This window comes from Miniopterus natalensis, chromosome 15 (assembly GCF_054644295.1).
Source record: "Miniopterus natalensis isolate mMinNat1 chromosome 15, mMinNat1.hap1, whole genome shotgun sequence".
Taxonomy (NCBI): domain Eukaryota; kingdom Metazoa; phylum Chordata; class Mammalia; order Chiroptera; family Miniopteridae; genus Miniopterus; species Miniopterus natalensis.
In genome coordinates, this window is record NC_142095.1 from 34499078 (window position 1) to 34525336 (window position 26259).

General features: G+C 41.8%; 1 protein-coding gene across 1 annotated transcript in view; it reads right to left on the reverse strand.

Annotated features, from left to right (window-relative positions):
• GRM7 (glutamate metabotropic receptor 7) overlaps nt 1-26259 on the reverse strand; it is a 637127-nt gene that overhangs the window by 86681 nt on the left and 524187 nt on the right. Inside the window, exon 8 of the mRNA XM_087825010.1 lies at nt 14682-15617. Within this exon, the coding sequence (XP_087681136.1) occupies nt 14682-15617 (936 nt within the window). The remainder of the gene's footprint in view (nt 1-14681; nt 15618-26259) is intronic.

Genomic DNA, 26259 nt, shown 5'->3' on the forward strand with positions numbered 1-26259 from the left:
CAGAGATGGATACCAAATGAATACGAAGAATAAAATAGGAGAAAACAGAAAGGAACTGTTAAAGCTCGGTGTTCATTTTGCAGCCTTTCTTCCTCAGTGCGTAAGGCCCATTCCCGGTGTGCGCCCCTGCCGGGGGGAGGAGGGTGGGAACTCGCAGGCGAGGAATCTGCTGTCTCCCCTGCATGCGAAAGTCCACTCTCAGGCATCAAAGGCAGTCTGCTTATAAACACTATCTCCTTACAGACTGGCTCTCCCCTTATCTTCTTTTCCAGAGATAAATGTTGAACAAACACAGTGATGTTTTTTCCTGCTGATACGTATCCTCTGATGAGCCTCACCAAAGAGATGGGTGTCCCTGACCCTGCTGGTTGCCTCCCCAACATTTCTCCCTTCCCACTTCCAGCACGGCTTATTGGCTGTTCGTTTTTTAAAATCCTCACCAGAGGATATTTTTTCCATTGATATTTAGAGAGTGTGCAAGGGAGGGAGGAGAGGGGAGAAAGGGGGTAGGAGGGAGGGGGAGAGGGAGGAGAGGGAGAAAAACATCAATGAGAGAGACTCATTGATCAGTTGCCTCCCGCACATGCCCAGACCTGGGCCAGGATCAAACCTACAACCCAGGTACATGTCCTTGACTGGGAAATGAACCTAAGACCCTTCAGTGTGTGTATGGGGGGGGGGGGGGGGGGGGCAGAGCTTTAACCACTGAACCACACTGGCCGGGGCTGTTTGTTCATTTATGAATTTTCCCCACTTGGGCTGCCAAGATGGATACTGATCAGTCTTATCCAATCAACATGTGCCAGTACCCTGGCAGCCACTAATGGTCCAAGGAATGACATTAATTCTAACTGGGCTCAATGAAATGGAAGGCAAGACTCTATTTCCTATGACTGCTCAACAGAAACAGAGGACATGGCCCCAGTTGCCTCTGGTGGCATCTTGTGAGCAGGACAGCAGACAGCAAAAGAGAGAAAAAACCTGAGTTCTGGAAGACTCATGGAGAGACTGACCGCACGATACATGAAGCCCGACCACCGCTAGACTTCATGAACAAGCATCTTCTTGGTATTTAAGCCACCTGGAGTCAGGTGTCTGTTCTTTGCAGTCCAAAATATTTTAATTAAATACAAGGTTTAATGTACCTCTTCTCCAATCATTGAACTTCAGCAGGGTATGTCAAGTAACTAGATCTTGGAATGAAGGCTTATCATCTCCAACATTCTATTTTTGCATTTATTCACTCAGCACCTGCAGTCAGCCACAAACTTGGATACACAAAGCCAGATATAACTCCTGCTCTCCCTAACTTATGGCCTAAGGCAGAGGTTCTCAAGCTTTTAGGTACCAAAGGCCTCTTTGGCAGTCTGGGGAAATCTATGGACCTGTTCTCAGAGTATCACCTTTAGTGCCTAGTATAAGATACATAGCATTACAAAGGAAGCCAGATATGTTAACGTATAGTTATCTAAATGCTTTTTAAAAATTGAGACATTGTGTATGTATGTGTATACACGTACACACACACACTTCATTATTAATGCCTTAAATAACAAGATTAAAGCGGTGGGTTTAACAGACTGCATACTTTCAAAGTAATAATGAGAATAAATAACAGTTTGAGGTAGCTGCAACAAGTATAGTATGATTTGAATATGGCTGTGATTGTTTTTAAACATGTGCAAAGACCCTGTGGCAGAACAAAACGTGGACAGTATTAGGGACTAAAGCCAGTGTGCCTGGATCACAGGGTGATGGAAAAGGGGGATATGAATGAGGCTGTTTTGGTGGAGACAGGTTGCTTCCCTCCCTCCCTCTCTCTTTCTCTCTCCCCCTCTCTCTCTCTCTCTCTCACACACACACACCAAGATTACTGTAATAAGGATATAGCACATGAATTGGCTGAAATATCACATGAAATAGCAATGAACTAACTATAGAAAGGAAATTGCTGATGTAGTTTTTGAGATGAATGGGTCTATTCTATTCATCAATTCAGTTAAACAGGAATTTTCCCCAACGACACTATAATCCATAGTTGATTATAATCAAAAGCTTTGGTTGAGAGGATATCGGCAAATTATAAGACATTTTCCCAGTTTACTGAAGAATCACGGGCTTATGATGACGTTAAATCCATTTTATGGGTGCGGAAGCTGATGCACAGAGAGAAGAAATGATTGCTGGAGGCCACACAGGTAGCTGGTGGCAGAGCTAGACCCGAGCCCTGGTCCTTTAACTGTAATCACTACACGCGGCTGCTGCAGAACACGCAGTTCAACAGGACAGGCGTAACTAGGTCATTTGTGTTGCTTACCAAGAGCTTTTATTGACAACTACGAGCTCTAAGGAGAAATTCAAACAGAATTATCAAACTCTAAACTTGTCCGACTGCCAGCCCCATCTCCCCACCTCAACCCCTGGGATCAAGAATGAGAATTTTATTTGGTGTCTCTCATCTATTCCACATTACTCTGTGACAAAGAAAATCCATTTCCCACTAAATTAAAATTGCTTTTTCATCCTAACAAACACTATACCCCTGGTACATACCAGAATAAAAATAAATTGATTTTTAAGTATCCACTGAAAAAAAACCCACCAACAATAAGCAGCATAAAAATCATGGTGCCACTGTGTGCCTTTTGAACCACTTAGCTATGAAAATGGGTTCCTTTCCTGGAGACAGCAATCGTATCTCTATGATGGCAACATTTCTGGGCTGCTCAGTAGCTTAGTCTTCCAGGTATTTTGCATAAATGATGCTTAAATGACCTGTGTGCTTGAATTGTTGCTAAGGTGATAGGACCATTAAAGGAACATACTACTCTGTCACTCAAAACAGAGGCGCTTTTATAGGGTCTCCACAATCCCTTTCTCTTCACTGCAAACCCTCCACCCATGTATGTTAGGGTCTGAAAACTCAGCACTCAACAGCAGGCAAGTGACAATTTTATCTAGGGCTACATGGGTTCAGGTTGCCACTAGTTCACCCAGATCCTGGGTGGGCTGCTCTCTGACACCCCTCCTCCATCATGAGTTACATCAAGATTGCTTCCTTACGCAACGTGTCGCCAGTCATTGAGCTGCATCCCTCCTTTGATACTGAAGAAGCAAAGACGTCCCCTGGACTGAAGAGCACAGACAAGCTCCCTCACCACATGTTCATGCAAAACCTGAACTCGAATATTCTGAGGAACAGGATTTCTCATCACTCGCCAAGACACAGGAACTAACGTTTAAACAGATGTTCACGATCTATCACCAAACAGCGCACTGAAACTCCCCGTGGATGCACACCAACCGGTGTGAAGGGAGCAAATGCATTTTAGTGTCTTGTTAAAAACAAAGAGCAAAAGAATATTTAAAATTCCAAGTGTTTAAAGTTGTATGGTAAACATTAATTTATAATAAAAAAAAATTCAAGAATCACCTCTAAGAATAACAAAAAAGCCCATGTGTACAGATACTGAACTCTTCTCAGTGCATTATGGGAAACATAATTTACATGCATCCCATCAAACGAAATCCATGCTGCCACTGACTATGGGCCCCTAGGCAGGTCACGTCAAATCTGAGTCTCTGTTCTCATCTGTAGAATGAAAGGGCTGAACTAGATTATATCCACAGTTCCTTCCGATTCAAATATCCTGTGAGTGGGGGTTCTCTTCCAAGAGGCATATATGAAGATTTAAGGGGGGGGGGGAAATTAAGTCCCTGCACCTTTGCCCTTTGCTCTCATTAACTCTAGATGTCCTCATTGCACTCAAGTGTTCAGTCCTTCTGGAAAGACAGATTCACGTTTCAGGTCATCACTACTCCACTTTTAGTCACCGAAGTCCATTACCGATTATATCACAGCTGATGGAAATGCTTACTTTTTTTCACCATGGAGCAACCCTCTGCCCTACAGAGAAGCATCTGTTTCTAGCCCACTTTGAGGTGCGCCTCATTAAACCCAGGATTGCCAACAGGATTCTCGGAAACTTGAGCAAAGTCACAACTTTTTAAATGGATTTTACAATTGTTCCAAGGATTAAAAAGTCCTGTATGATTTAATGTCATATGAAGGTCAACTTCAAGACCCTTGTAACCAAAGCTCATGATCGAGACCGCTTTTATGACCATTGATACAATTGTTTTAAATAAAGTTTATTTCCTTTGTTATAAGGGTTGGGGCCACTCTGACTTTACTGAGGAGAATTCAGTATCAGTGGGTGGGGTATGTGGGCTGAACGTGCCTGTGTAATTAAAGGACAGGCTGTTGGTGACAGTGTGTGCTGTGGCAGAGACAGTGCTTACCAAATGTCCCTGGACTCCCCTACATCTCCCAGACGCTCTCACTCCTCCCCTGCTACTGAAACCTCAAAAGCCATGTTCTAGAAAGCATAACTAGTGGATAGTGGAGGGCTGCCCAACCTTCATAACACTTCACCTTGTCACCAGCCACTGGAATATGGGGATTTGTCTTATTGCATCGTACCCTCGCCTGCACTGACTAATATATTGACATCCACCAAGGCATCGTGTGGCCAATGCTCCTCCCCGCTAAGTTCTCCAGCTTTGTGTTCCTCATCTGTGATATGTTAGATAATGGTGACTGAGGAACTCAGTCCTAAGGTCCAGAGAAAGTTCTGGCTTGCATGCAAATTTCACTGCTTACCAAGGCTCTAATTTCCACATGTCTGGTCAAGGGGAATTTGTCCTCTGGCCTTCTAGAAAATGAAGCTCTCTCTCTCTCTCATTGTCTCTGTGCAGGGGATTAGGAAGTGGAAAGGGAAGGGAGAGCCTCACTGTCTCAGATATAATAAAGAGTCCATTGTCCTTCCTACAACTTCCCCTTTCTCTTATCTGAGATATGTATTGCTTTCTGTCCTAGCTTTCCTCCACTACTGGTATCTGCCAGCATTATAGAATCTATTTTGAAAGTTGCAATTCTAACTTCTAAGTCCATCCATGGTTCCAGCAAATAACATGCTTTTAAATCTCATCCTCATGAGGAAAAAAAATAGAGTGAGCCACAGGAAGGACAAATGGATCCTGGATCAGAAGCCTTACTATGTATATCATTCATTGGATGGAGACACCATACCCTCCACATACACAAAGGTCCCAGGAATTGATATTGCTAAAATAGTATATCCAATTCTAGTCAAGGAAGATAACTTAACAGTCCAATGGACTGCAGGGGTAAGCAAACTAAGCCCCTGGGCCAAATCTGCCCTGTACTCACACTGCTTCTTGTATGGCCTGCAAGCTAAGGATGGTCTTTACATAAGGTTTTAGAAAACAAATAAACAACAAGCATGCTACTCTAATGATGATCCCTTCAGTCTTCTACTTTTTTAAGTTTCCTCTCTGTGAGATCATTGTCTTCACTATATACATATTTAAAGACACCCTTCCATCACCCTAGAACCTCCCCCACCTACCACTTGGGGCATTATAGCCACATTTGAGGCTTTCTTTTTTTAATGGATACAGTAAAACCACTTGAAAGCCTTTACCCTGCTCATTGGTGCAACTTTCTCTCCTCTGTTCTCTTTTGCATCTACTGCAATGCAGCTTTCCCCTTTGGCACTCCACCAAACCACTCCCCAACATCTCCAATGGTGGCCGCATTGCCCAATCCAATGGTCAAGTCTCAATTTCCATCTTACTAAATGTCTCAGCAGCATCTGACTTTCTCTCCTCCTCCCCAGCCTTTTCTCCCTTGGTCTCTGGGAGGTGGTTCTTTCCTGGGTCTCCTCTCTATCTGGATGCTCTCGTGAAGCTCCTTTTCTTCCTCCTGCTCCATAGTTCTAAATACTAGAACATCCTCAAGATCTTCCCTCTGACTTATTTTTGTACAGTCACACCTAAATGATCTCACCAAGTCTCAAGATTTAATGTATATTTGATAACCTGGTAACTCCCAGCACCTCTCCTGAATTCCACAATTGTATATCCAACCTCTACCTGACACCTTCACCATCTTTCAGAGGCCTCCCAAAATTAACATGTCAAAAACGGCCCCTCCCTTCACCGAGCCTGCCCCTCCCCTAGAGTCTTCCATTTCAATAAATGACATTGTCATTCATCTGGGTGTTCACACCAACAGCCATGGAGTCCTCTGGATTTCTCTTTTTTGCTCACTGAAGCCTTCCATGGCTACCAAATCTGAAGTAGATTCGGTACTTTCTCCAGCTGCTCTCTATTACCATTTGCCTGTTTTAGTTTCTTCAGGACACATGAGACTGTCTAAAATTATCTGTTATTTTCTCTCACTAGAATGTAAGTTTCATGAAAACACTAACCTTGTCAATTTTGTTCTCTGTCCCCAAGGCCTAGACAGTGCCAGCCATAAAGATGACATTCCTAAATACATATTCAATGAATCAATTACAATTGACTAGATTATTTCCCTGAATACGAAGGCACCAGAATACATAAGATGAGAAAATGTGAACCACATCAGAAACACACACATGCACGTGCGCACCGCATGCATCACACTCACATACACACACACACACACACACACACACACACACACAGAAGGTCAGGAACTAGAAGGTGACTTTACCCCCCTTCCGCAATGATGTTGAGTTGACACTGAACCCCATGACAGGTCGGGAAGTTCACCATCTGCTGGTTTTTCCTGGGCCATACATTTCACCTTGCTTATGGTGTGAGGGCTCTGAGCATTGAGGAGAGCCTGCAGATGTTTCAGCAGAGGCCCAGATGGTGCTCCGAGAAGTGTCTGGAATCTCAAATCAGCCTTGGCTGCAGCTCACCTCTGCTACCTGCTTTGATCTGCAATGCTTCTGATAGGTCTCCAGAATAAACACTGCCAGAAGCTTTCTGGGAGACAGATTTAGAAGTTTTGCCTTTTTAGAAACACACACTGCTGTTAGCCTAGTCACCTCCATTTTTACATGAAAGATGTTGATAAGTATAGGAACTTATTTGAAAGATAAGACACGGTTCATTGCTATAGTCTAGGCTCTTGGTTAACTGATTTTATCTCCATCATCTCTATTCGCAGTGCCTCGCAAAGTGGCAACCTACTGGGTACAGTTGTCTGAGTATGCACTGGACAACTCTATGAAGTGGCATTCTAATCTGCCTTGGTGAACGGCAGCCCCTGGCATTGTGCAGGATACAACCGTATGGCCCTACACTGTGGTCCTGATTCATGGTATATGGCACGTCAAGGTGCTCGGTAAAATGTGCTGAATAATTAGGGAGGAGGAAAACCTGGGAGGCTCATTTGCTTTCTGGGAACTATCTCAGATGGCCACTGGGCAAGTGGGTGGGGCCCGGAATACCCACATCTTTTTGGAAAGGAGAAAAGCATTAGAATCAGTAGCCTAGGGACACTGCCTATAGGATTTGCCTACTTCAGGGAAGTTGTAGAACTTTGCCTACCTAATTGATTTGATAAAATGGGTTCCCCAAAGATGGGAAAATGTGATGCTTATTTTGTGAATAAATGCTCACTATCACCACACTTCCATTCATCAGACTACTGGAATTCCTAGCCCAGCAATCAGACAAAACAAAAAAATAAAAGGCATCCAAATTAGCATGAAAGAAGTAAAACTCTCATAACTTTCTCATAATACCATATAGAGAAAGCTCCCAAGACTCCCGTCAAAAAACTCTTAGAATAAATGACTTCAGTAAAGTTGCAGGATTCAGAGTCAATATACAGAAATATGTGCATTTGTACACACCAACATCAGATGATCATTTTTTTTAAAATTAAAAATTTCATTTACAATTGCATCAAAAAGTTTAAAATATCTAAGAATAAATTTAACCAAAGAGAGGAAAGACCTGCACTCTGAAACTGTAAGACATTGAGGAAAGAAATGTAAATTGATGCAGCCACTATAGAAAACAGTGCGGACTCTCCTCAAAAAATTAAAAATAGAACTACCATATGATCCAGCAATTCCACTTCTGAAAATATATCCAAAGGAAGCAAAATCACTATCTTGAAGAGGTATCTGTACCCCATGTTCATTGCCGCAGTTGGAAACCACCTAAGTGTCCATCAATGGATGAATAAATAAAGAAAATGTGTGTATATACAGTGAAATGTTATTTAGCTATAAAAAAGTAACCCTGGCAATTCCAACAACATGGGATGACTTTGAGGGCATTATGCTAAGTGAACTCAGTCAGATAGAGAAAGACAAATACCATATGATCTCACTTATCTGCAGAATCTAAACAAATAAGCAAGCAAGCAAGCTAATAGAAACAGACAACAGATTGGTGTTTTACAGAGGCAGGGTTTTGGGATTGGGTGCAGGGGGTCAAAAGGTACAAAGGCCCAGTTAGAAGATAAATAATTTCTGGAGATGCGATGTACAGCATTGTGACTATAGTTAACAATACTGTATTGTATATTTGAAAGTTGCTAAAAGACTAGATCTTTAAAGTTCTTATCACGAGAAAAGAAAATACTTGTAACTATTTGAGTTGAAGGATGTTAACTAAACTGACTGTGGCAATCATTTCACAATACATGAGCATATCAAATTATATGTTTACCTTAAACTAATACAATGTTAACCATATCTCAATAAAACTGGGAAAAATAAAAATTGATAATTTAAAAATTTAAAAAATCCAGATTCAGAAAGAAAAAGGATTTGATCAGTTTAGACATCCATTCGCAGTTCAGAGTATCATCCCTTTACCCAGGCAGTCGCTATCGTGTGCATTTGTCTGGTCCGTGTGGTCTTTATAGACATACTCCTCCAGCAAGACTGATCTTGCACTTGTTGCTATGATTCTACTTTCCTACGGTTTTATACTCTAGCACTTTTAACGGATATTCGTTTCCATGCCTCTCTGCACTTTTAAACTATTTACTGACGGCAGGGACAGTATCTTACTCCAAAACAGATTCATTTAGTCATTTCATTCATTCATCTCACAGAGATTTACTGAACACTTACTAAGGCCAGTCACTGGTTGGAGCCCTAGGGATCCAGAGATGAACCAGAAGGACCAAGTGCTTGCATTCAAGGTACTTACATTTATGAGGAGGTGCAGGCACAAAGCAACTAGCAAAACAACAGCGGCCATCAGTTAGGTGGACAATGACAGTGGGAAACAGGATGTAACTGGGGCGCAGGGAACTTCAACTTGGGAGGGGAGTTGAAAGTCTCCTCTGTAAGCTGAGATCTCAGCGATGAGAAGAGGCAGCACGGGGCCTCCGGGTGACAGGGTCCTAGACAAAGGGCGCATCTGGGCAAAGGCCCGGGAAGGAAACGGCCTCCGAGAGGAAGAAAACTGCAGGACTGGAGAGGGTGAGAAGCGCAGCGATGAGGGTCAGAGAGAGGAAGGCACCGGCTCCTCTCAGGCAGGCGCAGCCGCCTTCCTCGGTAAAGGTTCGGATTATCAGTGTTTTCGGCTTCGCAGGCCTTAACTGCCACAATACTCAAGTCTGCCCTTGTAGCCTCAAAGCCGCCATTGGCAGTATGTTAATGAATGAACATGGCTGTGTTTCAATCAAAATTTATTTATAAAAACAAGCAGCTGATTCGATCTGACTAGTGGCTCATAGTTTATTACCCTTGATCTAAGTCTCACAGGTTTTTCGAGGTAACAACAACAACAACAATAATAATAATATCAACGGGAAGCCACTGGAAGATTTCTTTTTAAAAGGGAGGGATATGATTTGCAGGTGTTGAAATCCACGTGCCTGGCATATAACAGGCACTTAAAAATCAGCTGTTAAATAACAGGGGCTATTAAAAAAAAAACACAACTATTTAAAAACTCTCCCAGAATATCTAGCTCAAGGATGGCAGGCCACTGGAGAGGAAAAAACATGTCATGATGGGGAACAAAAACCTTTTATATTTACTACTTCAGTGTATCTACTAACCTGCTTTTTTAAGACCTGTGTGATGGGAGGCACTGGATCAAAAAACTGACTGTTGGTTATAAGCCAAGCAATCAATTGGAACATAGAGCTGAATGGGAGAGCACAAGACATGTTAGAGACAATTTTCCACTTTAGACACCTGAGGACCAGTTCCAGAAGCCAGTGCTTCTGTATCAGGCAGAGGGATGGCCAGCATCACCATTAATTAATCATTTCCTTACATTTTCTTTTCCCAACAGCTGTAGTGGGAAACTAGATTTCTGCAAAAAAATGAAATGACATGCCCTTCCATTTTGCAGAGCTCTTTATGAGGGCCTTAAGTTTAATGAGCTTGTGTACCAATTATCCACATAGCTCTCAACCCTGGAATCAGTCGGTGAAGTGACATAGGCATTCCTAGAGTTTTCAGTTCAGTCCCTGTGTCAGCAGTTGGCTTCTATTTGTTGTTCTCAGCTTTTTATGTCAGGTTTTTGTATTGGGAAAGCTGAAGATTCTAGCCCTATTCCCCATTGCACTGTAACCAGGAAATGTCCCAATCTAAAAACTAACATAAAAGAGCCAAGGTCTTAAAAAACACATGCCTCTATCCCTGTCCACCCATCCAGCAAGGATTCTGAGAAACAGGGATTAAAAACTGAATTAAATTTTACTATACAAATTAGAAACATCTAGGTGGTTCCTTGCCTCTCAGTTCAGCATCTTCAAAGGATAAGCACAAGAAGCTTTAAGGTCTGAAACATTAAACAAAGAGGGAACGATGTGATCGCTGGGTTAACACTAAGTACTGCACTCATCTGGTATTTGGTCCAGCACCAGGCAGCAGCCCTGGCCTCATCAACAAGGCAATTTGGCCATGGGGTTTCAACCTAGTCACTTTGACAGGACACTGGGAAGATTACCAGACAAACACAATGGAACTGAAGTACTGGAAGGCGGATTTAGCCAACCTAAATAACCGGTCTTGGATGCTAACACCCAATCATTACAAACTAATCTGGGGCTTTGGGTCTGTTTGCCAGAATTTCCCAGGTGTGAACAACTGACTCCTTATATATAAATCAAGTCTCTTTGGAAACAACATTAGCTCCTTGCACGTGATAAACCAGAAAAGTGCGATCATATCAATGGTCTAAGTGCAGATTAGAGAGCCTGCAACACAGGAAAGGATAGGGGACTCCATTTCAGTCATTCAGTTGCCTACCAACAGATTTTTACTCTCCTCCTGTAGGTATATAAAGACCTTTGAGGGCCTCAAGGAACTGCTAATTTAGTGGCATTGACTTTTACATCTCTTGCCACAGCATACTCTCAACCTTGCCTAACAATTTCTCTGTTGACTACTTGTGTTCCCTTCTCTTCTCTAATACCTTCATGCACCTGAGACTTGAGTGGGAAAATGCAACTCTTGTTCAATCAGAGAAATTCCACAGGAGTCCTCCTTGAACTGTGTAATTGGATTATCATTTATTTAGGTTCTGCGCTTCCCTGACGCACTGACTTATCAATGGCTTTATGTCCAACACGGTCAGATCTGGAGAGCCAAATGTGGTGCTGAGCTGGGGTGGAGAGCTAGCAAAGGCACAGGTTAACCAGTTGGGCAACTGGAGGGTACATAACTCCATACCAGATGTCACACACCCTGCATTCTCAATGCCCAAGTGCCAATCAGCTGAGAGCAGCTGTATTCATTAGGAACTACTTATAGTTCAAAAGCCAAGACAACCATTATCCTTGGAAGAAACCAAAGCAGTGGCAATTGAAAATAGCTAAATCAAGGGAGACTGTGTACAAATAGTATTGCTAGTATATAGATACTCTTCAAAACCATCTCTAATACCCATAGTATATATCGCTACTGCTGTGTTGCAGTCTCACCCGTGGGCCCTTCTGTACTTGGGGAGGGAGGGTATAGATTGAAGGCAGTGTTCCAAAGCCTTCTCCCTACCAATGAGCTTGTGGAGCAGAATTTTACTTCTCAGATTCCCTCTAACATTCTTTGGTATGGGAGGTTTGCTGGCCCCTTTACTGAATAGGTAGAGAAAGGGGGTACAGTTGGCTACCCGCTCTGATCCAATTTTTTTCCTCCAAGAAACTGCTCTCACTCCTCCTCATCCCTCCAGTTCAATATTGTTATGGATCTAAAAGTCTGAGCATAGGGAAAGTCCTAAATCATCCCTGTTAACCACTGTCTGTCTTCCAAGGATAGAATTTCACATATTAACTATAAAAGATTCTGCACCCCATTCTGATGTGTGGGGAATTTTCTCCACTCCACGGCACAATGGTGTCACCTGCATGTCAACTCAATTCTGACACTGTTTACCCAGACATAGCATCAGATTCCACAGGCTCAGGGCTCAGTCCCACAAGACTGCTCCCCCACCCAACTTCAGATGCCAACTACAAGTCTAGATTGTCACCTGTGCCTCTCACCTACCAACTATGAATTGGAGGTTCCAATAGCCCCTTCCTTAGGTTCGATTAATTTGCAAGAGCAGCTCACAGATCTGAGAGAAACATTTTACTTACTAGATTGCCATTTTTTTTAAGTAAAACATGTAACCCAGGAACAGCCAGATGGAAGAGATGCATAGTGTATATAGGTATGGGGAAAGGATGCAGAGTTTCTATGCTCTCCCAGCCTACTATCCTCCCCAAATCTCCAAATGTTCACCAACCCAAAAGCAGCTTAATGTTTCCTGTAGCCCAGTGCTACCAGACATCTTCTAGAACAATCAGAATCAGTGAATTCAATTCCTAAAACTCTGTGTCATTTTCAGGTTTTTAATGAGTAAATTGTATCCCTGAACTTCCTGAAAAGATTCATAGTCATGACTGGAAATGGATAGAAATGACAAATGAAATGGTAGAACATATATTGTCAAATATGCATTACCAAAAGGCTCACCTATAAAACAACTACAGTTATTCCTCCCTTTTATATTCCTTAAGAATACATTTATAAGAAATGGATTTAATGTTTCTTAACCCATTGCATGGGGAATTGTGTTTGTGTTAATAAGAAAATAATTATTACCTCCACAGACATTGATGATGTATATCATGCCCCATTAAAAAGTTCAGTGGTTATCAACTTACCAGCACACATTTGGAGAACCATTTCCTTCTTCTCTCTGTTGCCTTTCACTACCCTAACTCATATTTTACTATTCCCTGGGCCCAGTGAAATTCAAGCTGGTTTCACAAGACAGTAAACATGCATTATGAATTTAAAACATACTATTAGAAACATACTATGCTTATTGAGCACATATTTTAGAAGAACCTCCTTCAAGAAACTTTATGACTAAAACCATAATCTGGAAACATTCACTGTCCTTGGCTTTAGAATTCTGTGTGGTTTCATGAGATATTCACTTAAAAATACAGTCTATACTTACAGCTTTTGAGAAAAACAATGTAGGTAAAAGACATTTTTAGTTGGAAAACCAGGAAAATTCCATTAATTATTTATACAATTAAACAGAGATTGAACTAATAAAAAATCAGATCCAATAGGTTAGTAAATTTTTAGACAATCCCACTTCAATCCTTGTTTTCCTCAATTAGAGAACTAAGACCCTAAGTGTTTAAGAGACTTCTCCAAAGTAACGTGGAATCAGACTAGACACCCAATGCCCTAGTTTCTAATCAAACTATACCTATGCTTTCTCCTACAGTGTTCCAGTTAGGATTCTAGGTCTCAGTTCTGGCTTCAGCTGTCCCGATGTGCCAGAGCTGCCTACCGAGTGAAGGACACCACATCTTATTAAGATCAATGCATTAAGACTGCTCAATTTGCATATATACGCTATAGCCAGATGGAGTGGGTACAGAAGTCACATGTATATGAAACACATAGAAAATCATGACCTAGTATTACCATATTTGCATGCATTTCAAACCTACAACTGGACATATATGAATTGCATTAAGAATCAACACACTAGGGCGACCTAACCTACAAACTCATAAAACTTGTAATTATATGTGGGGCTCATGTGCAGTAACCATATTTAAGACTAACATATTAGGGCCCACTAATTATGAAAAATGAACTTTCACAGCTTGATAATACTTGCTCTACAGTGAGAGTGTGTGTGTGTGTGTGTGTGTGTGTGTGTGTGTGTGTGTGTACTGTTGCTCCCTCTGCTGGAAAGTTGAGTCTCTTGTATTCTGAATCACTTGATGTGATTAATGTATCTAACGATACGCTTCTTGGAATGTATCCCCACTGTTAAGAGGCACATGATTATAAACTGTGTGTGTGTGTGTGTGTGTGTGTGTGTGTGTGCGCGCATACGTGTATCTCCCCATACATGCAGTTGAACAACTCTAATATTTGGAATAGCTCACATACTAGATCCATTCCACAGTGATAACCTAAACAGCCACTAAGAAGAGAGAGGAAGAGCCAGTAATGACCATCCTTATCCTGGGGATGAGGAACTGTGGCCCTCTTCTCCTGTCCCTAAGAAATACGTGTGTAAATGGACAGGTTGGGGAATTAATTAATAGATAATCTCTTGTTACATTAAATACTTCTACAATAAATTAACCCAAAAAGGCTACCTACCTCTGGTTGGTTTCCCGTGGAATAAATGCAGCAAAGTTCACTGAGGATTGCAGACTTTTGTAGCATTGGTGCCTGTTCATGTTGGATTTCTCTACTCTTGGGAATACCATTGTGCATATATAAAATCTCTTGCTCTATACAATTAATTTGGTTTCAATGTTTACACAAAGGAACACATTTGAAATGCATAGTGTGGTATGCGTTTTCACTTACCTTTTCCGCTGACTGAGCAGTGCCAAAAAATATGGGAATGAAGGCAAGCCATACTATACACGTGGTGTACATAGTGAATCCAATGGGCTTGGCTTCATTGAAATTCTCTGGGACACCCCGAGTCTTGATGGCATACACAGTACATGTGACCATGAGAAGAATGCTATATCCCAACGAGCAAATGATTTGGAGGTCCGTAATGTCACATTTGAGGACTCCCCTGGCCTGCTCAGGGTTCATCGTCTTATGTTCATCATAGTCTACGATGATGTTGGGTGGGTCAACGCCAAACCAAATGAAAACACCTAGGAGCTGAACCGATATTAAACTCGAAGTGATTGCCAGCTGTGATGTGGGGCTTATGAGTCTGGGAGCTGTCACTGATTTCTTGCCCTGCTCGAATATGCGATAAATCCGATTGGTTTTGGTCAGCAGGGCTGCGTAGCTGATGCACATCCCCAAGCCCAAGAACACCCTCCGGAAAGAACACACCGCCACGTCGGGCTTGGCGATCATCAGGAAAGTGATGATGTAGCAAAGGAAGATGCCCGTCAGCAGGACGTAGCTGAGCTCCCGCCCGGACGCCCGGACGATGGGCGTGTCATTGTAGCGGATGAAAGTGGCCATGACGAAGATGGTGGCGACGATCCCCAGCATTGCTAAGAAGACAGGGATGACGGCCCAGGGGGAATGCCACTCCAGCTTGATGATGGGGATATCCTGGCAGCCGGTCCGGTTTTCATTGGGCCGCTGGTCGTAAGGGCAGTGCTGGCAGGTCATCTCATCAAACTGGTACTGGTAGCCGTCGCAGGGCTCACAGGTCCAGCAGCAGGGCGTCCCCTTCTGCGTCTTCTTCCTCTGGCCAGGTTTGCACGGCAGCGTACACACGGAGTGGGGGATCTCCCGGACGCCTTTACCCCACTGCATGTCCTCGATCTGCAGGGGAAGAGACAAGGCGCAACGGGCACATGAGTCAAGAGAAAAGAAAAAGAGCACCAACCAGCGGCAGTGACAGAAGCACCTGGCACCCGACGGGGCGTGAAACTCACGCAGCCAGTCAGGGCGACAGCCAGGACTTCAGCCTCTACCCTTTCGCTGCGGCTTATTTACCCGTCACCGGGGGGGGGGGGGGGGTGTGCTTGATTCTGGGAGTTCCCTGCAGCCACCCCTAAAATGACAGATTCCTTGTCCGCACCCTAGTCCTGCCAAATAAGAATCTCCTGAAAAAGAGCCTTTGGATCTTTATTTTTAACAAGTATCCAGAGGATTCTTATTAGGTAAGTGGAGAAATGTCAACATGCCCTCTACTGCCTTCAGCAGGAAAAGTGTAAGTCTCAAAATCAAGGTAAAAAAAAAAAAGCACAAGAAACTCTTAAGTAAAAGCTACATTCATCTCCCTTATCAGGTGCTTTTAAGGAAGTTTTAAAATTATTTTAAATGCTGTAGGCCTCGCTGCCGTTCTCAGGGAGAAGTTTCGCAGCAAAGCGAAGCTGTCCTGTTCTTTATGGCGCGGGAGCGGGGGGCTCGCCGCCGAGCGGTCACCCTAGCAGGAGGTCAGGAAGCTTTCGCTAAGAACGGGACACAGTCTGGAAACCTTTCAAGGCTCGCCCCGTCCCTATTTGGAGATGAAAACTGAACTAAAACGCTATAACTTGGAGAAGGACAGACGAGCATTCGCTTCATTAGAATACTGATTTTCTGGCAGGGGATTCAAATCAAGCGTTCTGAGAAATGGCTTTAGAAACAAAACGCTTTGCTCTGGGGCTGGACTCTCAGGGTGGCGGGCCCTGCTCGTCTTTGTCAGCACGGCAGCTCCCTCGCTCTCCTGGCATCAGTTCTCAGGCCTCTTTTTACGTGTTTTCTGTGAGAGGAAAGTTGCACTGAGGCTCTGGGGGCAGCACACAGGACACGAGCTCGGCCCGTGGGTACTGCAGTGCTCCAAAGGCTGTGCGTCAGGATCGCTTGCAGGCTGATTACAACCCACACTCAGGTGCTGGCCTTACACTGTCTCTAATTTTTGGATGGGACCTGAGAATGTGTATTTCTAACAAAATTTCAGATGATGTTGCTGGGGATTCTCTAGGGACCACACTTCATCAAGCACTGAGACATTCTCCTCTTATCCACAGAGATTGGGTCGGGGGTGGGATTATTCTGGAATGGCACAGGATTTAATTTCATGTTTTTTTTACTGAGATTGTACAGGTTAAAAATCTTTGTTTTTGTTGGACTTGCAGTTTCCATCATGTTAGAGATGCTGATGCTTATGGCTACAGGAAGGAAGAAGTTTGTCAGAAAAGGAAGGGAACACAAAGGAAAGCAACCTATTGAGCCTGTTTGAGCTACTGGATAAAGCTGTGCCTGAAGCAGGAATTCCTGAAGCTTTGTGGATAATTAAGCCAGTAAATTCTGCTATACTGAAACACTTTAACTTGCATTTCTATCACTTGCAACCAAGAGTCCTGAAAAATATAAATAATAAATAATTTCAGGATCTATAAGTTGTAAAAGATATACCTAGCAAATTAATTAAAGAAGAAATTAAATTCCAATGAATAAATTGGGCTGATATTCCCCATGTCTAGTTAATTGAATTTTTAATACAGTTGAACCAAAAAATAGGTTAGGAAGATACGAGACAGTCTGAGGCTTTTTTTTACAGATAAAAATTATTTTAAGAGATAAGAGGAAAAGAAAATTAATTCATAGCTCATCAGAATTTCACTGCAGTTAAAACCAGATGTAATTTATAGGGGGGTGTGATATTTCCATCAAAACTTGAATGATAACTACATTCAAAATCTGAATCAATGGAGTCAACTCTGAAAAAAAATAGCTCAGGGATTAAATTTCATAAAACATCATAATCTTTTGAGAGTTGAATTTAAACTTTAACCAGGGACCCAAGAATCTTCTGATGACTCATGTGAAGTCATTTGCCTGAGTACAAAACCCAAGTCAGCACTAATAAATCCAAGTATAAATAAAATAAATAAATATAAAACATCATTTCTTTCTTCTTGACATCATCATTTTGGCAGAAGTAAGTCACCACAGCCATCCCAAAGTCATAAAATTAAGTAAATAATTAGTAATAAGAGGAAAAGATATGCATTAACTTTACCGATGTCAAATTTTGAGAACCTAGAATCTAAAAAAATTTCTATTATTAATACAAATGTTTTCAAACATCAAATTAAAAGGTCCTACTCATGGTTAGTAAGAGAAATTTAAAAACTAAGTGAATTTTATTAGCTAAACTTGAGATTGCCTAGTCTGACACAAGTGGATACTAACATGCCATGATTAAACTGGATCTATGGGAATAGGCGCAGGGCTCATACAAACATAGAACAAATGATCATGATGTCATATTCTACAGTCAATTTCAAATGTTGCCAGCTCACTATTCTAAGTTCCCTGTGGATTAAAATAAAATGCCAATAATGCTGAACAGCTTTTTTTGCTCAACTTACCCAAATATGCGCAAGTTGTAACTACAAACTGTGCATTGACAGATTAATTTGTTTTCAATTTTCATTTAAAGTAGATCTCAACTCAATTTAATTGTATATATTAAACCAACAAAGTTGCCTCTTGCTCCAAATAAACAACAGTCTAACTTACTTTCTTTGCCAACAGAAATCATTATTGATAACACAGGGTGGGGCAAAAGTAGGTTTACAGTCGTGAGTATGTGAAATACAGTTTATTCTTGTATTACTAATTATTGTATTATTTTCCATACAAACAACTATAAACCCACTTTTGCCCCACCCTGTATAACCTGTGTACCATGAATTTTGTTAAAGCAATGCATATGACTTGTGCATATCTACACCCACCCACACGAATTCAGCGCCTTGTTTCATAGGAAGGAACAGTCATCTGCAAATGCCCATAGGCAGCTATTTAAGAGAGAAGGTTAATTTAGGGCGATGAAAAGTCAACCATGATGTTAGAGGGCTAGGACGGATGCCAATTTCAAGTGTTTAATGAAACTGTTTCTGTTAGCTGGAAAGCCTAACATAAGGGGCAGAAAGAATAATTTTTAAAAAAAGGGCTAGGACATTTAACATCATTTTCTTTAGAAGATATAGTTCTAAGATTCTCTGATGAGGATGCATTTTCCTCCTGGACACCAAAAATTTATGGTTATTGGATACTGGATCTGCTTAGTAGCTGGCTTATGAGTAATGACTATTGAGATCCCAGCTCTTGGCAAGAGACTAAAACTTCATAGCTAATACCATCTGTTAACACCATGCACGGGACAGAGATTATACGGATAGGTGGACTAATGTCTTAGGAAAGAGAAAATTATGCAGTTCTAGTCAATGAAAGCAAAAGTAAGCCTGTTGTGAAGGCCCAAATCTTCCAGAACTCCATGCTAACTGCCCCTGCATTTGCACATGTGATCCATGAAGTCCTATGAACTGTCTGGGCCTGTGCAATAAGACTATTATACCAGATGATGTGATCCCAATGAATATGCATAGTCGCAGATGTGAGTTTTATCCCGTCTCCTTTCTGGTTGACCTCGAGATAAAAGCTTTTTCTTTTCTCAAAAGCTGGTGCCATAGCACTGACTCCTATTGCACTGGGCGATGGATTTTTGCTGGTAACACTACTGCACCGACTCTGCAAAACCTCCTATGGATTTTTTCACCTCCCTTTCCTTCTGGGCCCTTCCTCATTCAACTTGTTGCCCTACAGCCAGAAGGATCCTTTAGCCTGCAGATTAGATCAAGTCCCCTTTTAGCTTCATCTCCTCCTCAGCTCTCCTGGCTCTTAAACCTCTTAGATGAGCCTGCATAGTCTGGCGGGGGCACTCATCAATTAACTCTCCTGGCTTCATCTGAGTTTCATGAAGCTTCGTCCCTCATATGGGTTTTGTGCTGCATTATGCTGCTCAATGACTCTTTAGTTCACCAAATCCTGCTCAGGAAGTCCTTACTCCCACTAGATTGGGTCCTCCTTTTATAAACTCTCAAAGAACCCTCATCAAAGAAATAACACAATTAGTAATTATGTAAATATGTGACTTCATTAAAGTCTACCTCCCAACTCATATGTAATCAGACGTAATGAAAGGGTTCATAATTACTTATGTGAGTCTCATCTGTTTTCCGGTCATTTACTACATGTCTATAGAGTGAGAGTTTACTGTGGAAAAGGGAATTAAATACGGAGCACTCAATTGCTAGGTAGGGAGAAGATGAACACAATTAACACACCAGGGAGAGGAAGAACAACAAGCCACATACAATGTGCAGCCAAGGACAGAACTCTATGTCAATAGGTCTCCGGTTGTTACTTTCTCCATCTGTAAGCTTAGCTACAGTTCAAAACAGGAAGACAATGAACTGGGAAGACAGGCACTGGGTTCAAAGCCTAACTTCATCATCTCCAGAGTGTAAGCCCAAAGTCAACCTGGAACGTCAGTTTTCCAACTTCATTTGTTATGAAGACTCAGTTAGGTAACATGTGTGAGGCACTAACATGGTGCTCAAGACATATTAGCTGCCTAAATAATTATTAATTTTTATTATAACCTTTTATGGCTTTCATGATCAACTTAATCCATGCCAAAAAACACACAAAAACGTTAAGGTGATCATTCCCAATTCTCCCCACTCCCCTGAGCTCTGATTTACCCAACTGATGATCACCAGAAATTAATGCCATAAAGGCATTTCAGACTCTATGCATCTAAAACCAACATATAATCTTCCTTCCCTTTCTCTAGATCTTGCCACACACCCTCCAACCTCTCTTGGTACATCACAGAAGTTAACACCATGAGCATTGGATTCAGATGGACATGAGCTCAAATCCTAGCAGAGTGACAGTGACCAGGTCATTTCAGCTGACTGAGCCTTGTTTTTTCCATCTATGAAATAAAGATAGTAATGATTACATCCTTGACTTATTGAGAAAGTTAATATCTGTGAAACACTTTGTCTGCCACATAGCAAATGCTTAATGAGTTATCTCTATTGGAATTACTATTCCAGACAATACTGTCATCTTTAACAGCCTTCTTCTCTATCTTGCTCCCTTCAAAAAATATCAGTTGCATGGTCTGTCCCAGTCTTCTTCCATAAACCCCTTTCCTCTTTGTCCCCATTGACACGGATCTATTAAAGTTATTATTATGCCTTCCTACTGTTCTCTCCGATTTTATGTCTTCCCTTGTCTTATTCCTTTACTATTTTCTCTTCATTGCAGCTACTCTCTGAACTTAAACACCTGGGTGTTTACCTCTTTGTTCATCTCCCTCCATCTGAAGAGAGCACATCTGTTCACCCTGTGCCCAGAAGGGTGGCTCAGAATGGCCAAGAAGTTGTCAGAGTGCCCTGGAAAGCAAGTGTGGTCTTCCTGAACCCTGGATTAAAATCCACTGCCCACTTGAGACTGGGAAGTCACCTCATCTTAGCATTCATGTCACTCCCAAGCAGAACTCTGACCCTTCACTCCAATGTTATCCGCCTCCCCCCACCCCACATACCCATCACTCTTCTAGCAAACGGTAGTGCTTATGAGTCCTTTCAATATTCTTAGATGTCCTATTTACATTATTTAGCTTACACTCATCCCCTTAGTTGTCATGCTTTCCCCCTAATTCTTCAACAACCAGCCCAAATGCCCCAAATCTTCCCTGATGCCTTTAAACTAGAAATGCCCTCTCCCTTTGTTGAAATCTCTCAGCATTTCATTTGGACTCTTCTCCTACCTCTTCTACTTATACTTTGAGAACTGTGGCCACTATATATATTTTTTAAACCGCTCAGAACCTAAAAGGTGAAGTGTGACATAGGCAGATTCTATCCCAAGAAAAAGTTTCCAAAGTTAGGCCAAAAAGAGAGAAAATCCTTAGGATAAAAATACCTTCTTTTAGTGCCCTTGAACTTTCCTATTCTTGCCTTTTGTTTCAGCCTCCCGTGTCTGACTTGCTTAAATATGACAAACTATACAAGCCAGAATGATAGAAGTGCTCATATCACTGCTACGAAACCTTCTTTTGTAACCAGCTCAGCCATTCATCTTAGCTCCTTGCACTCTGGACAACTTGCAAATTGCTCTGCACCCACTCACCCGGTCATGCTCTTGGCCAGGTAGGTGGGCAAGAACGCTGATCAGTCAGTTTACCATCTGAGACAGGACGGCTCTTGATTTTGAGTTTTTTCTCTCCTTTCTATTTTGCTAAGCCTCTGACTCTCTTCCCTTTTTTGAACGTTAGAAGGGAAACAGCTTTTATACAGATTACTTAGGAAAGTTACTCCACATTTCATTTGGGTGAAGACTAGCCCTGCAATGTCATCTTCTGAACATAGAAAACACCCTATTCACTATGGCCATGTCAGGGAGACCCACGGTGCACACTAGTTTATTAAAGACCCTGAGAAGTTTTGCTATTAAGGGGAGATTATGCCTTGGTAAGCCATGGTTTCTAATTCATTTGAGTACAGAACCGTCTTTCCCCTCCTGTAACATCTATTATCTCATCATCCTGCAGAATCTGTATCCCTCCAATAACACTGGAAAACAGTGACACTAGGTAACTAATACTTTGATTTGGATTCTAGCATCACCTTCCAGGACGTTTTCCTAACCTGTGGGGTCATGGGATGTCAGAGAATATGAACTGGGTTGTCAACTCTTGAATACTAGCTGGATCTATGGCTTCTTTGAGACTTAATTTCAGCACCAGTAAAATGGACTTACTTATTATAGGAGAATCAAATAAGATTGTATATGAGTGTTTTAAAGACAGTAATATTTAATCAAAGTAACTATTTCTTTCCTTTTTTATTATAAGAAGAATAAACTATTATTTCACATGGTTTTCTGTTGCTCACTGCCTCCATGCCTTTCCACAGCCCCTACAGACTGGCACACCCACTCCTGCACATGGGTTAGCAAGACTGATCCAGATATGCCCTCCTGGTGAACACTGGGCAAGCCAAACTAAAATGCTGTCCTACATGTTACAGGGAAAGGGGTTGCAGCCCCCTCCAAAATGAGCATAAGTCAACAAGTATTGACTTTAAAGCATGTATTGTCCAATGATTAATTGGAAAATCTTTCTCTTTATCAGACCCTTCCACATTCAGCCAAGGAAACAACTCCAACAGTTGGAACTTTAGGCTCAGTTGCCAGCTCAGAGGATGAGGTAGTGACATATTTGGGTAAGAGGCCTTTGGTATCCTTCATGCTACATCTAAGTAGCTACTTACTGCCACTGAATTCTTCCTGTGCCCTAATGAGGATTGCTGGAGGCTGTTGAGATGTATGTGTGTTGATGTCTATGTCCATTTGTATATAAGTAAAGTAAGATAGACTATTTAAGAAATTAAGCCTACTATCTTACACCCTATAAATCCAGAAAGCTAAGAGAGAAGTGGCCTCTAAACCTGACGGCATCTTCTATGGACTGTTTGTGTCTCCTCTAAATTCATGTGTTGAAACCTAATCCCCACTGTGGTGGTATGAGGAGGTAATTATGTCACAACGGTTGAGCCCATGTATGGGATTAATGTCCTTATAAGATCCCAGAGAGCTCCCTCACCCAATTAGTTATGTGAAGACACAGTGAGAAGACATCTATGTATGAGCCAGGATGCATGCTCTCACTAGACACAATCTGCTAGTCTTGATGTTGGATTTACCACTCTACAGAACTGTGAGAAATCAATTAATTTCTTTTGTTTATAAGTCACCCAGCCCATGATATTTGGTAATACTCACCTGAATGCTTAACTAAGACAGCACATTTGTTTATTTTTGCATTGAGAAACTAGGTCATCTTCAGAAAGTGAGACAAATGAAGAGTTTACTTGATTCAGCTTATCTCCCAGGAGTGCTAGAAGACTAAAAGGTTATAAAAAGTACTTTTTCATCGAGAAAAGTGTCTATGGGACTATAGGGACTATGATGTCCAGGAAAGACCTTATATGACAAAATTTTCAACACTTAGACACGGTGATCTTGAAACCATCCTCCTGACACCACCTTGTATTTCTCCTGTCTCATAATTCCAAAGCCATTCACTAAGCAGTTCCTACACTCTAGCTGTAACAATACAGGTACATATAGGAAACACCTAGTTTCTTTTCCTCAATAGCATCTTGATGTCATACTGGAAATTTGCATGTAAATCCCAATAAAATCTAGTATCACTGAAGATATAATTGTGGCCCAATTAGTCCTTAAACTGTTTTTTCTAAGATACTGAAGCAAGGTCTATGAGAATGAATTTGCATTCTTTAGTGGAACAATAAGGGGAAAAAGAGAATTCAGGAAGAGTGAGCAGCTTGAACCAATGCAAGAAAGCATGAAAACACCCCATTCAGGATGGGAATGAGAATGAAAGGCAATACGTGGTTTAAGTGGAGCTGAAATATAGAGTGCAGCCTGGCCAGCATGGCTCAGTGTATACCCATGAACCAGGAGGTCACAGTTCCATTCCGGTTCAGGGCACATGCCGGGGTTGCCAGCTCGGTCCCCAATAGAGGGCGTGCAGGAGGCAGCCGATCAATGACTCTCTCATCATTGATGTTTCTCTCTCTTCCTCTCCCTCTCTCCCTTCCTCTCTCTGAAATCAAAAAAAAGTATTTTAAAAAAATAGAGAGCGCAAGCAAGGAAGAAGATAACATGAGAGACAGACACAGGTAGGCACTAATCATTGAAAACCAGTTTACTTATTTTTTATTCAACAGCTATTTATTGTCCATCCAGTACCCTAAGTGACGTTTATTTGGATGCAACTGCTGAACAAGTTGAATATGACTCCTAAGCTCAAGAAGCTTAGAGTTGGTGAGACAAAACACTAACAATACAATTTAATAAAATACATATTATAACAAGTATTAAGCAGGAGATAAATAATCTGCTAATGCAAGAAAACACAGGGGCAACTCCTTTAAATAGAAGATGAAAGAGGCAGAGTTTTTGAAAGCTGTGACCTGAAAGGTGAGGGCATGGAAAGTAACAAGGCAAGGGCAAAGGCTCTGAGGTAGGGAAGACTTGGTGCAGTAGAGCAGAGCCTCTCAAACTTGAAAGTGCAAACAAATCCTTTGGAAATCTTATTAAAATGCAGATTCTGATTCAGTAAGTCTGGGGTGGACTTGAGATTTTGCATTTTTAACAAGCTTCCAGGTGATGGCCCTGGTCTGGGGACTACCCTTTCCTAGCAAGGTGTTAAAGAAACAGAAGTCAAAGATGGTGTCCAGAGCTTAGTGGTAAGTGTAACATCACTGCACATGAGAGTGGGAAGGAAGGCAGAGATTAGCTCAGGACTGTCACATGGCCCACTGGGAAGGATGTGGTTATCACAGATCTACAATTCATTCTTATGGGGTAGAGGGAGGAGAGGGTGAATGTTGGGGTGTCTTCCAGAAAGAAGAAAGATTGCTGAGTCAAATTTTCTTTTACTAACAACAGACCTCCTGACAAACAAATGGTACAGGATAGCTTGAGATTTCTTATCTGTGGAATGCTTTTAGTAGGGTGTACCTAGTCGATCTGAGATTTCCTATAGTAAACAAGTCTGGAATCTATCAATTTATAGGTTATGATCTCCTGAAAAACATCCTGTAAGCTGTGTATCTCTCTAAGTTTAAAATAATGATGTTTCATGGCCCAAACAGCTCTCTTTTTTGTATGCAGCCACATAAATTACTTATAAACCTAATATATTATCCTGGTTCAATTTAATATCCTTGACCTGAAGGCACAAAAAGATCTGGGGAGTGGTGCTGGTACTTCCAGACCTCTCCTGACTTTCCCTGTGTCTCACAACCATTTGTAACTCTGGAATTAGAGTAAAGCCTGTTGCTGGGTGTTATGGACTAAACAGCGTCCTCCCCAAATCCATATGTTGAACCCTAGTCCTTAGTGTGACTATATTTGGAGATGTGGCCTGAAAGGAAATTATTAAGGTTAAATGAGGTCATAAGGGTGAGGCCCTAATCTAATAGGCCTGGTTAACCTATAAGAAGTGAAAAGACAGCAGGACTGCTTGCACACACAGAGCCAATCCATGTGAGGACATAGCAAGAAGGTGGCCTTCTGCAAGCCAGCAAGAGAGGCCTCACCAGACACCAGCCCTGCTGGCACCTTCATCTTAGACTCCCAGCTTCTGGAACTGTGAGAATAAATTGCTGTGTAGAAGTCACCCAGTTTGTGGTTTTCTGTTATAGCAGCCTGGGCTGACATACACTGGATAGGATCACTGATTTGTGCAAATCAGGTTTGACAACCTAATCCAGCGATTTTCAACCTTTTCATCTCATGGCATTCATGAACTAATTTCTAAAATTCTGCAGCACACTAAAAATATATATATGTTCGCCAATCTGTGTATCCATTCACAAAGAGTAGCTATTGTTGTGTTGGCTGTTATTTTTTTATTTGACAATCTAAGGTATTGCATCTTTTAAAAATTCTTGTGCACACCAGTGTGCCACAGCACACTGGTTGAAAATCACTGGCCTAATCCTTCATGCCCACTCACCTTTGCAGAGGAGTGGAGAAATGACCCTGTGGAGTGACTGTTGGTTTAAAGCGGTGGTTC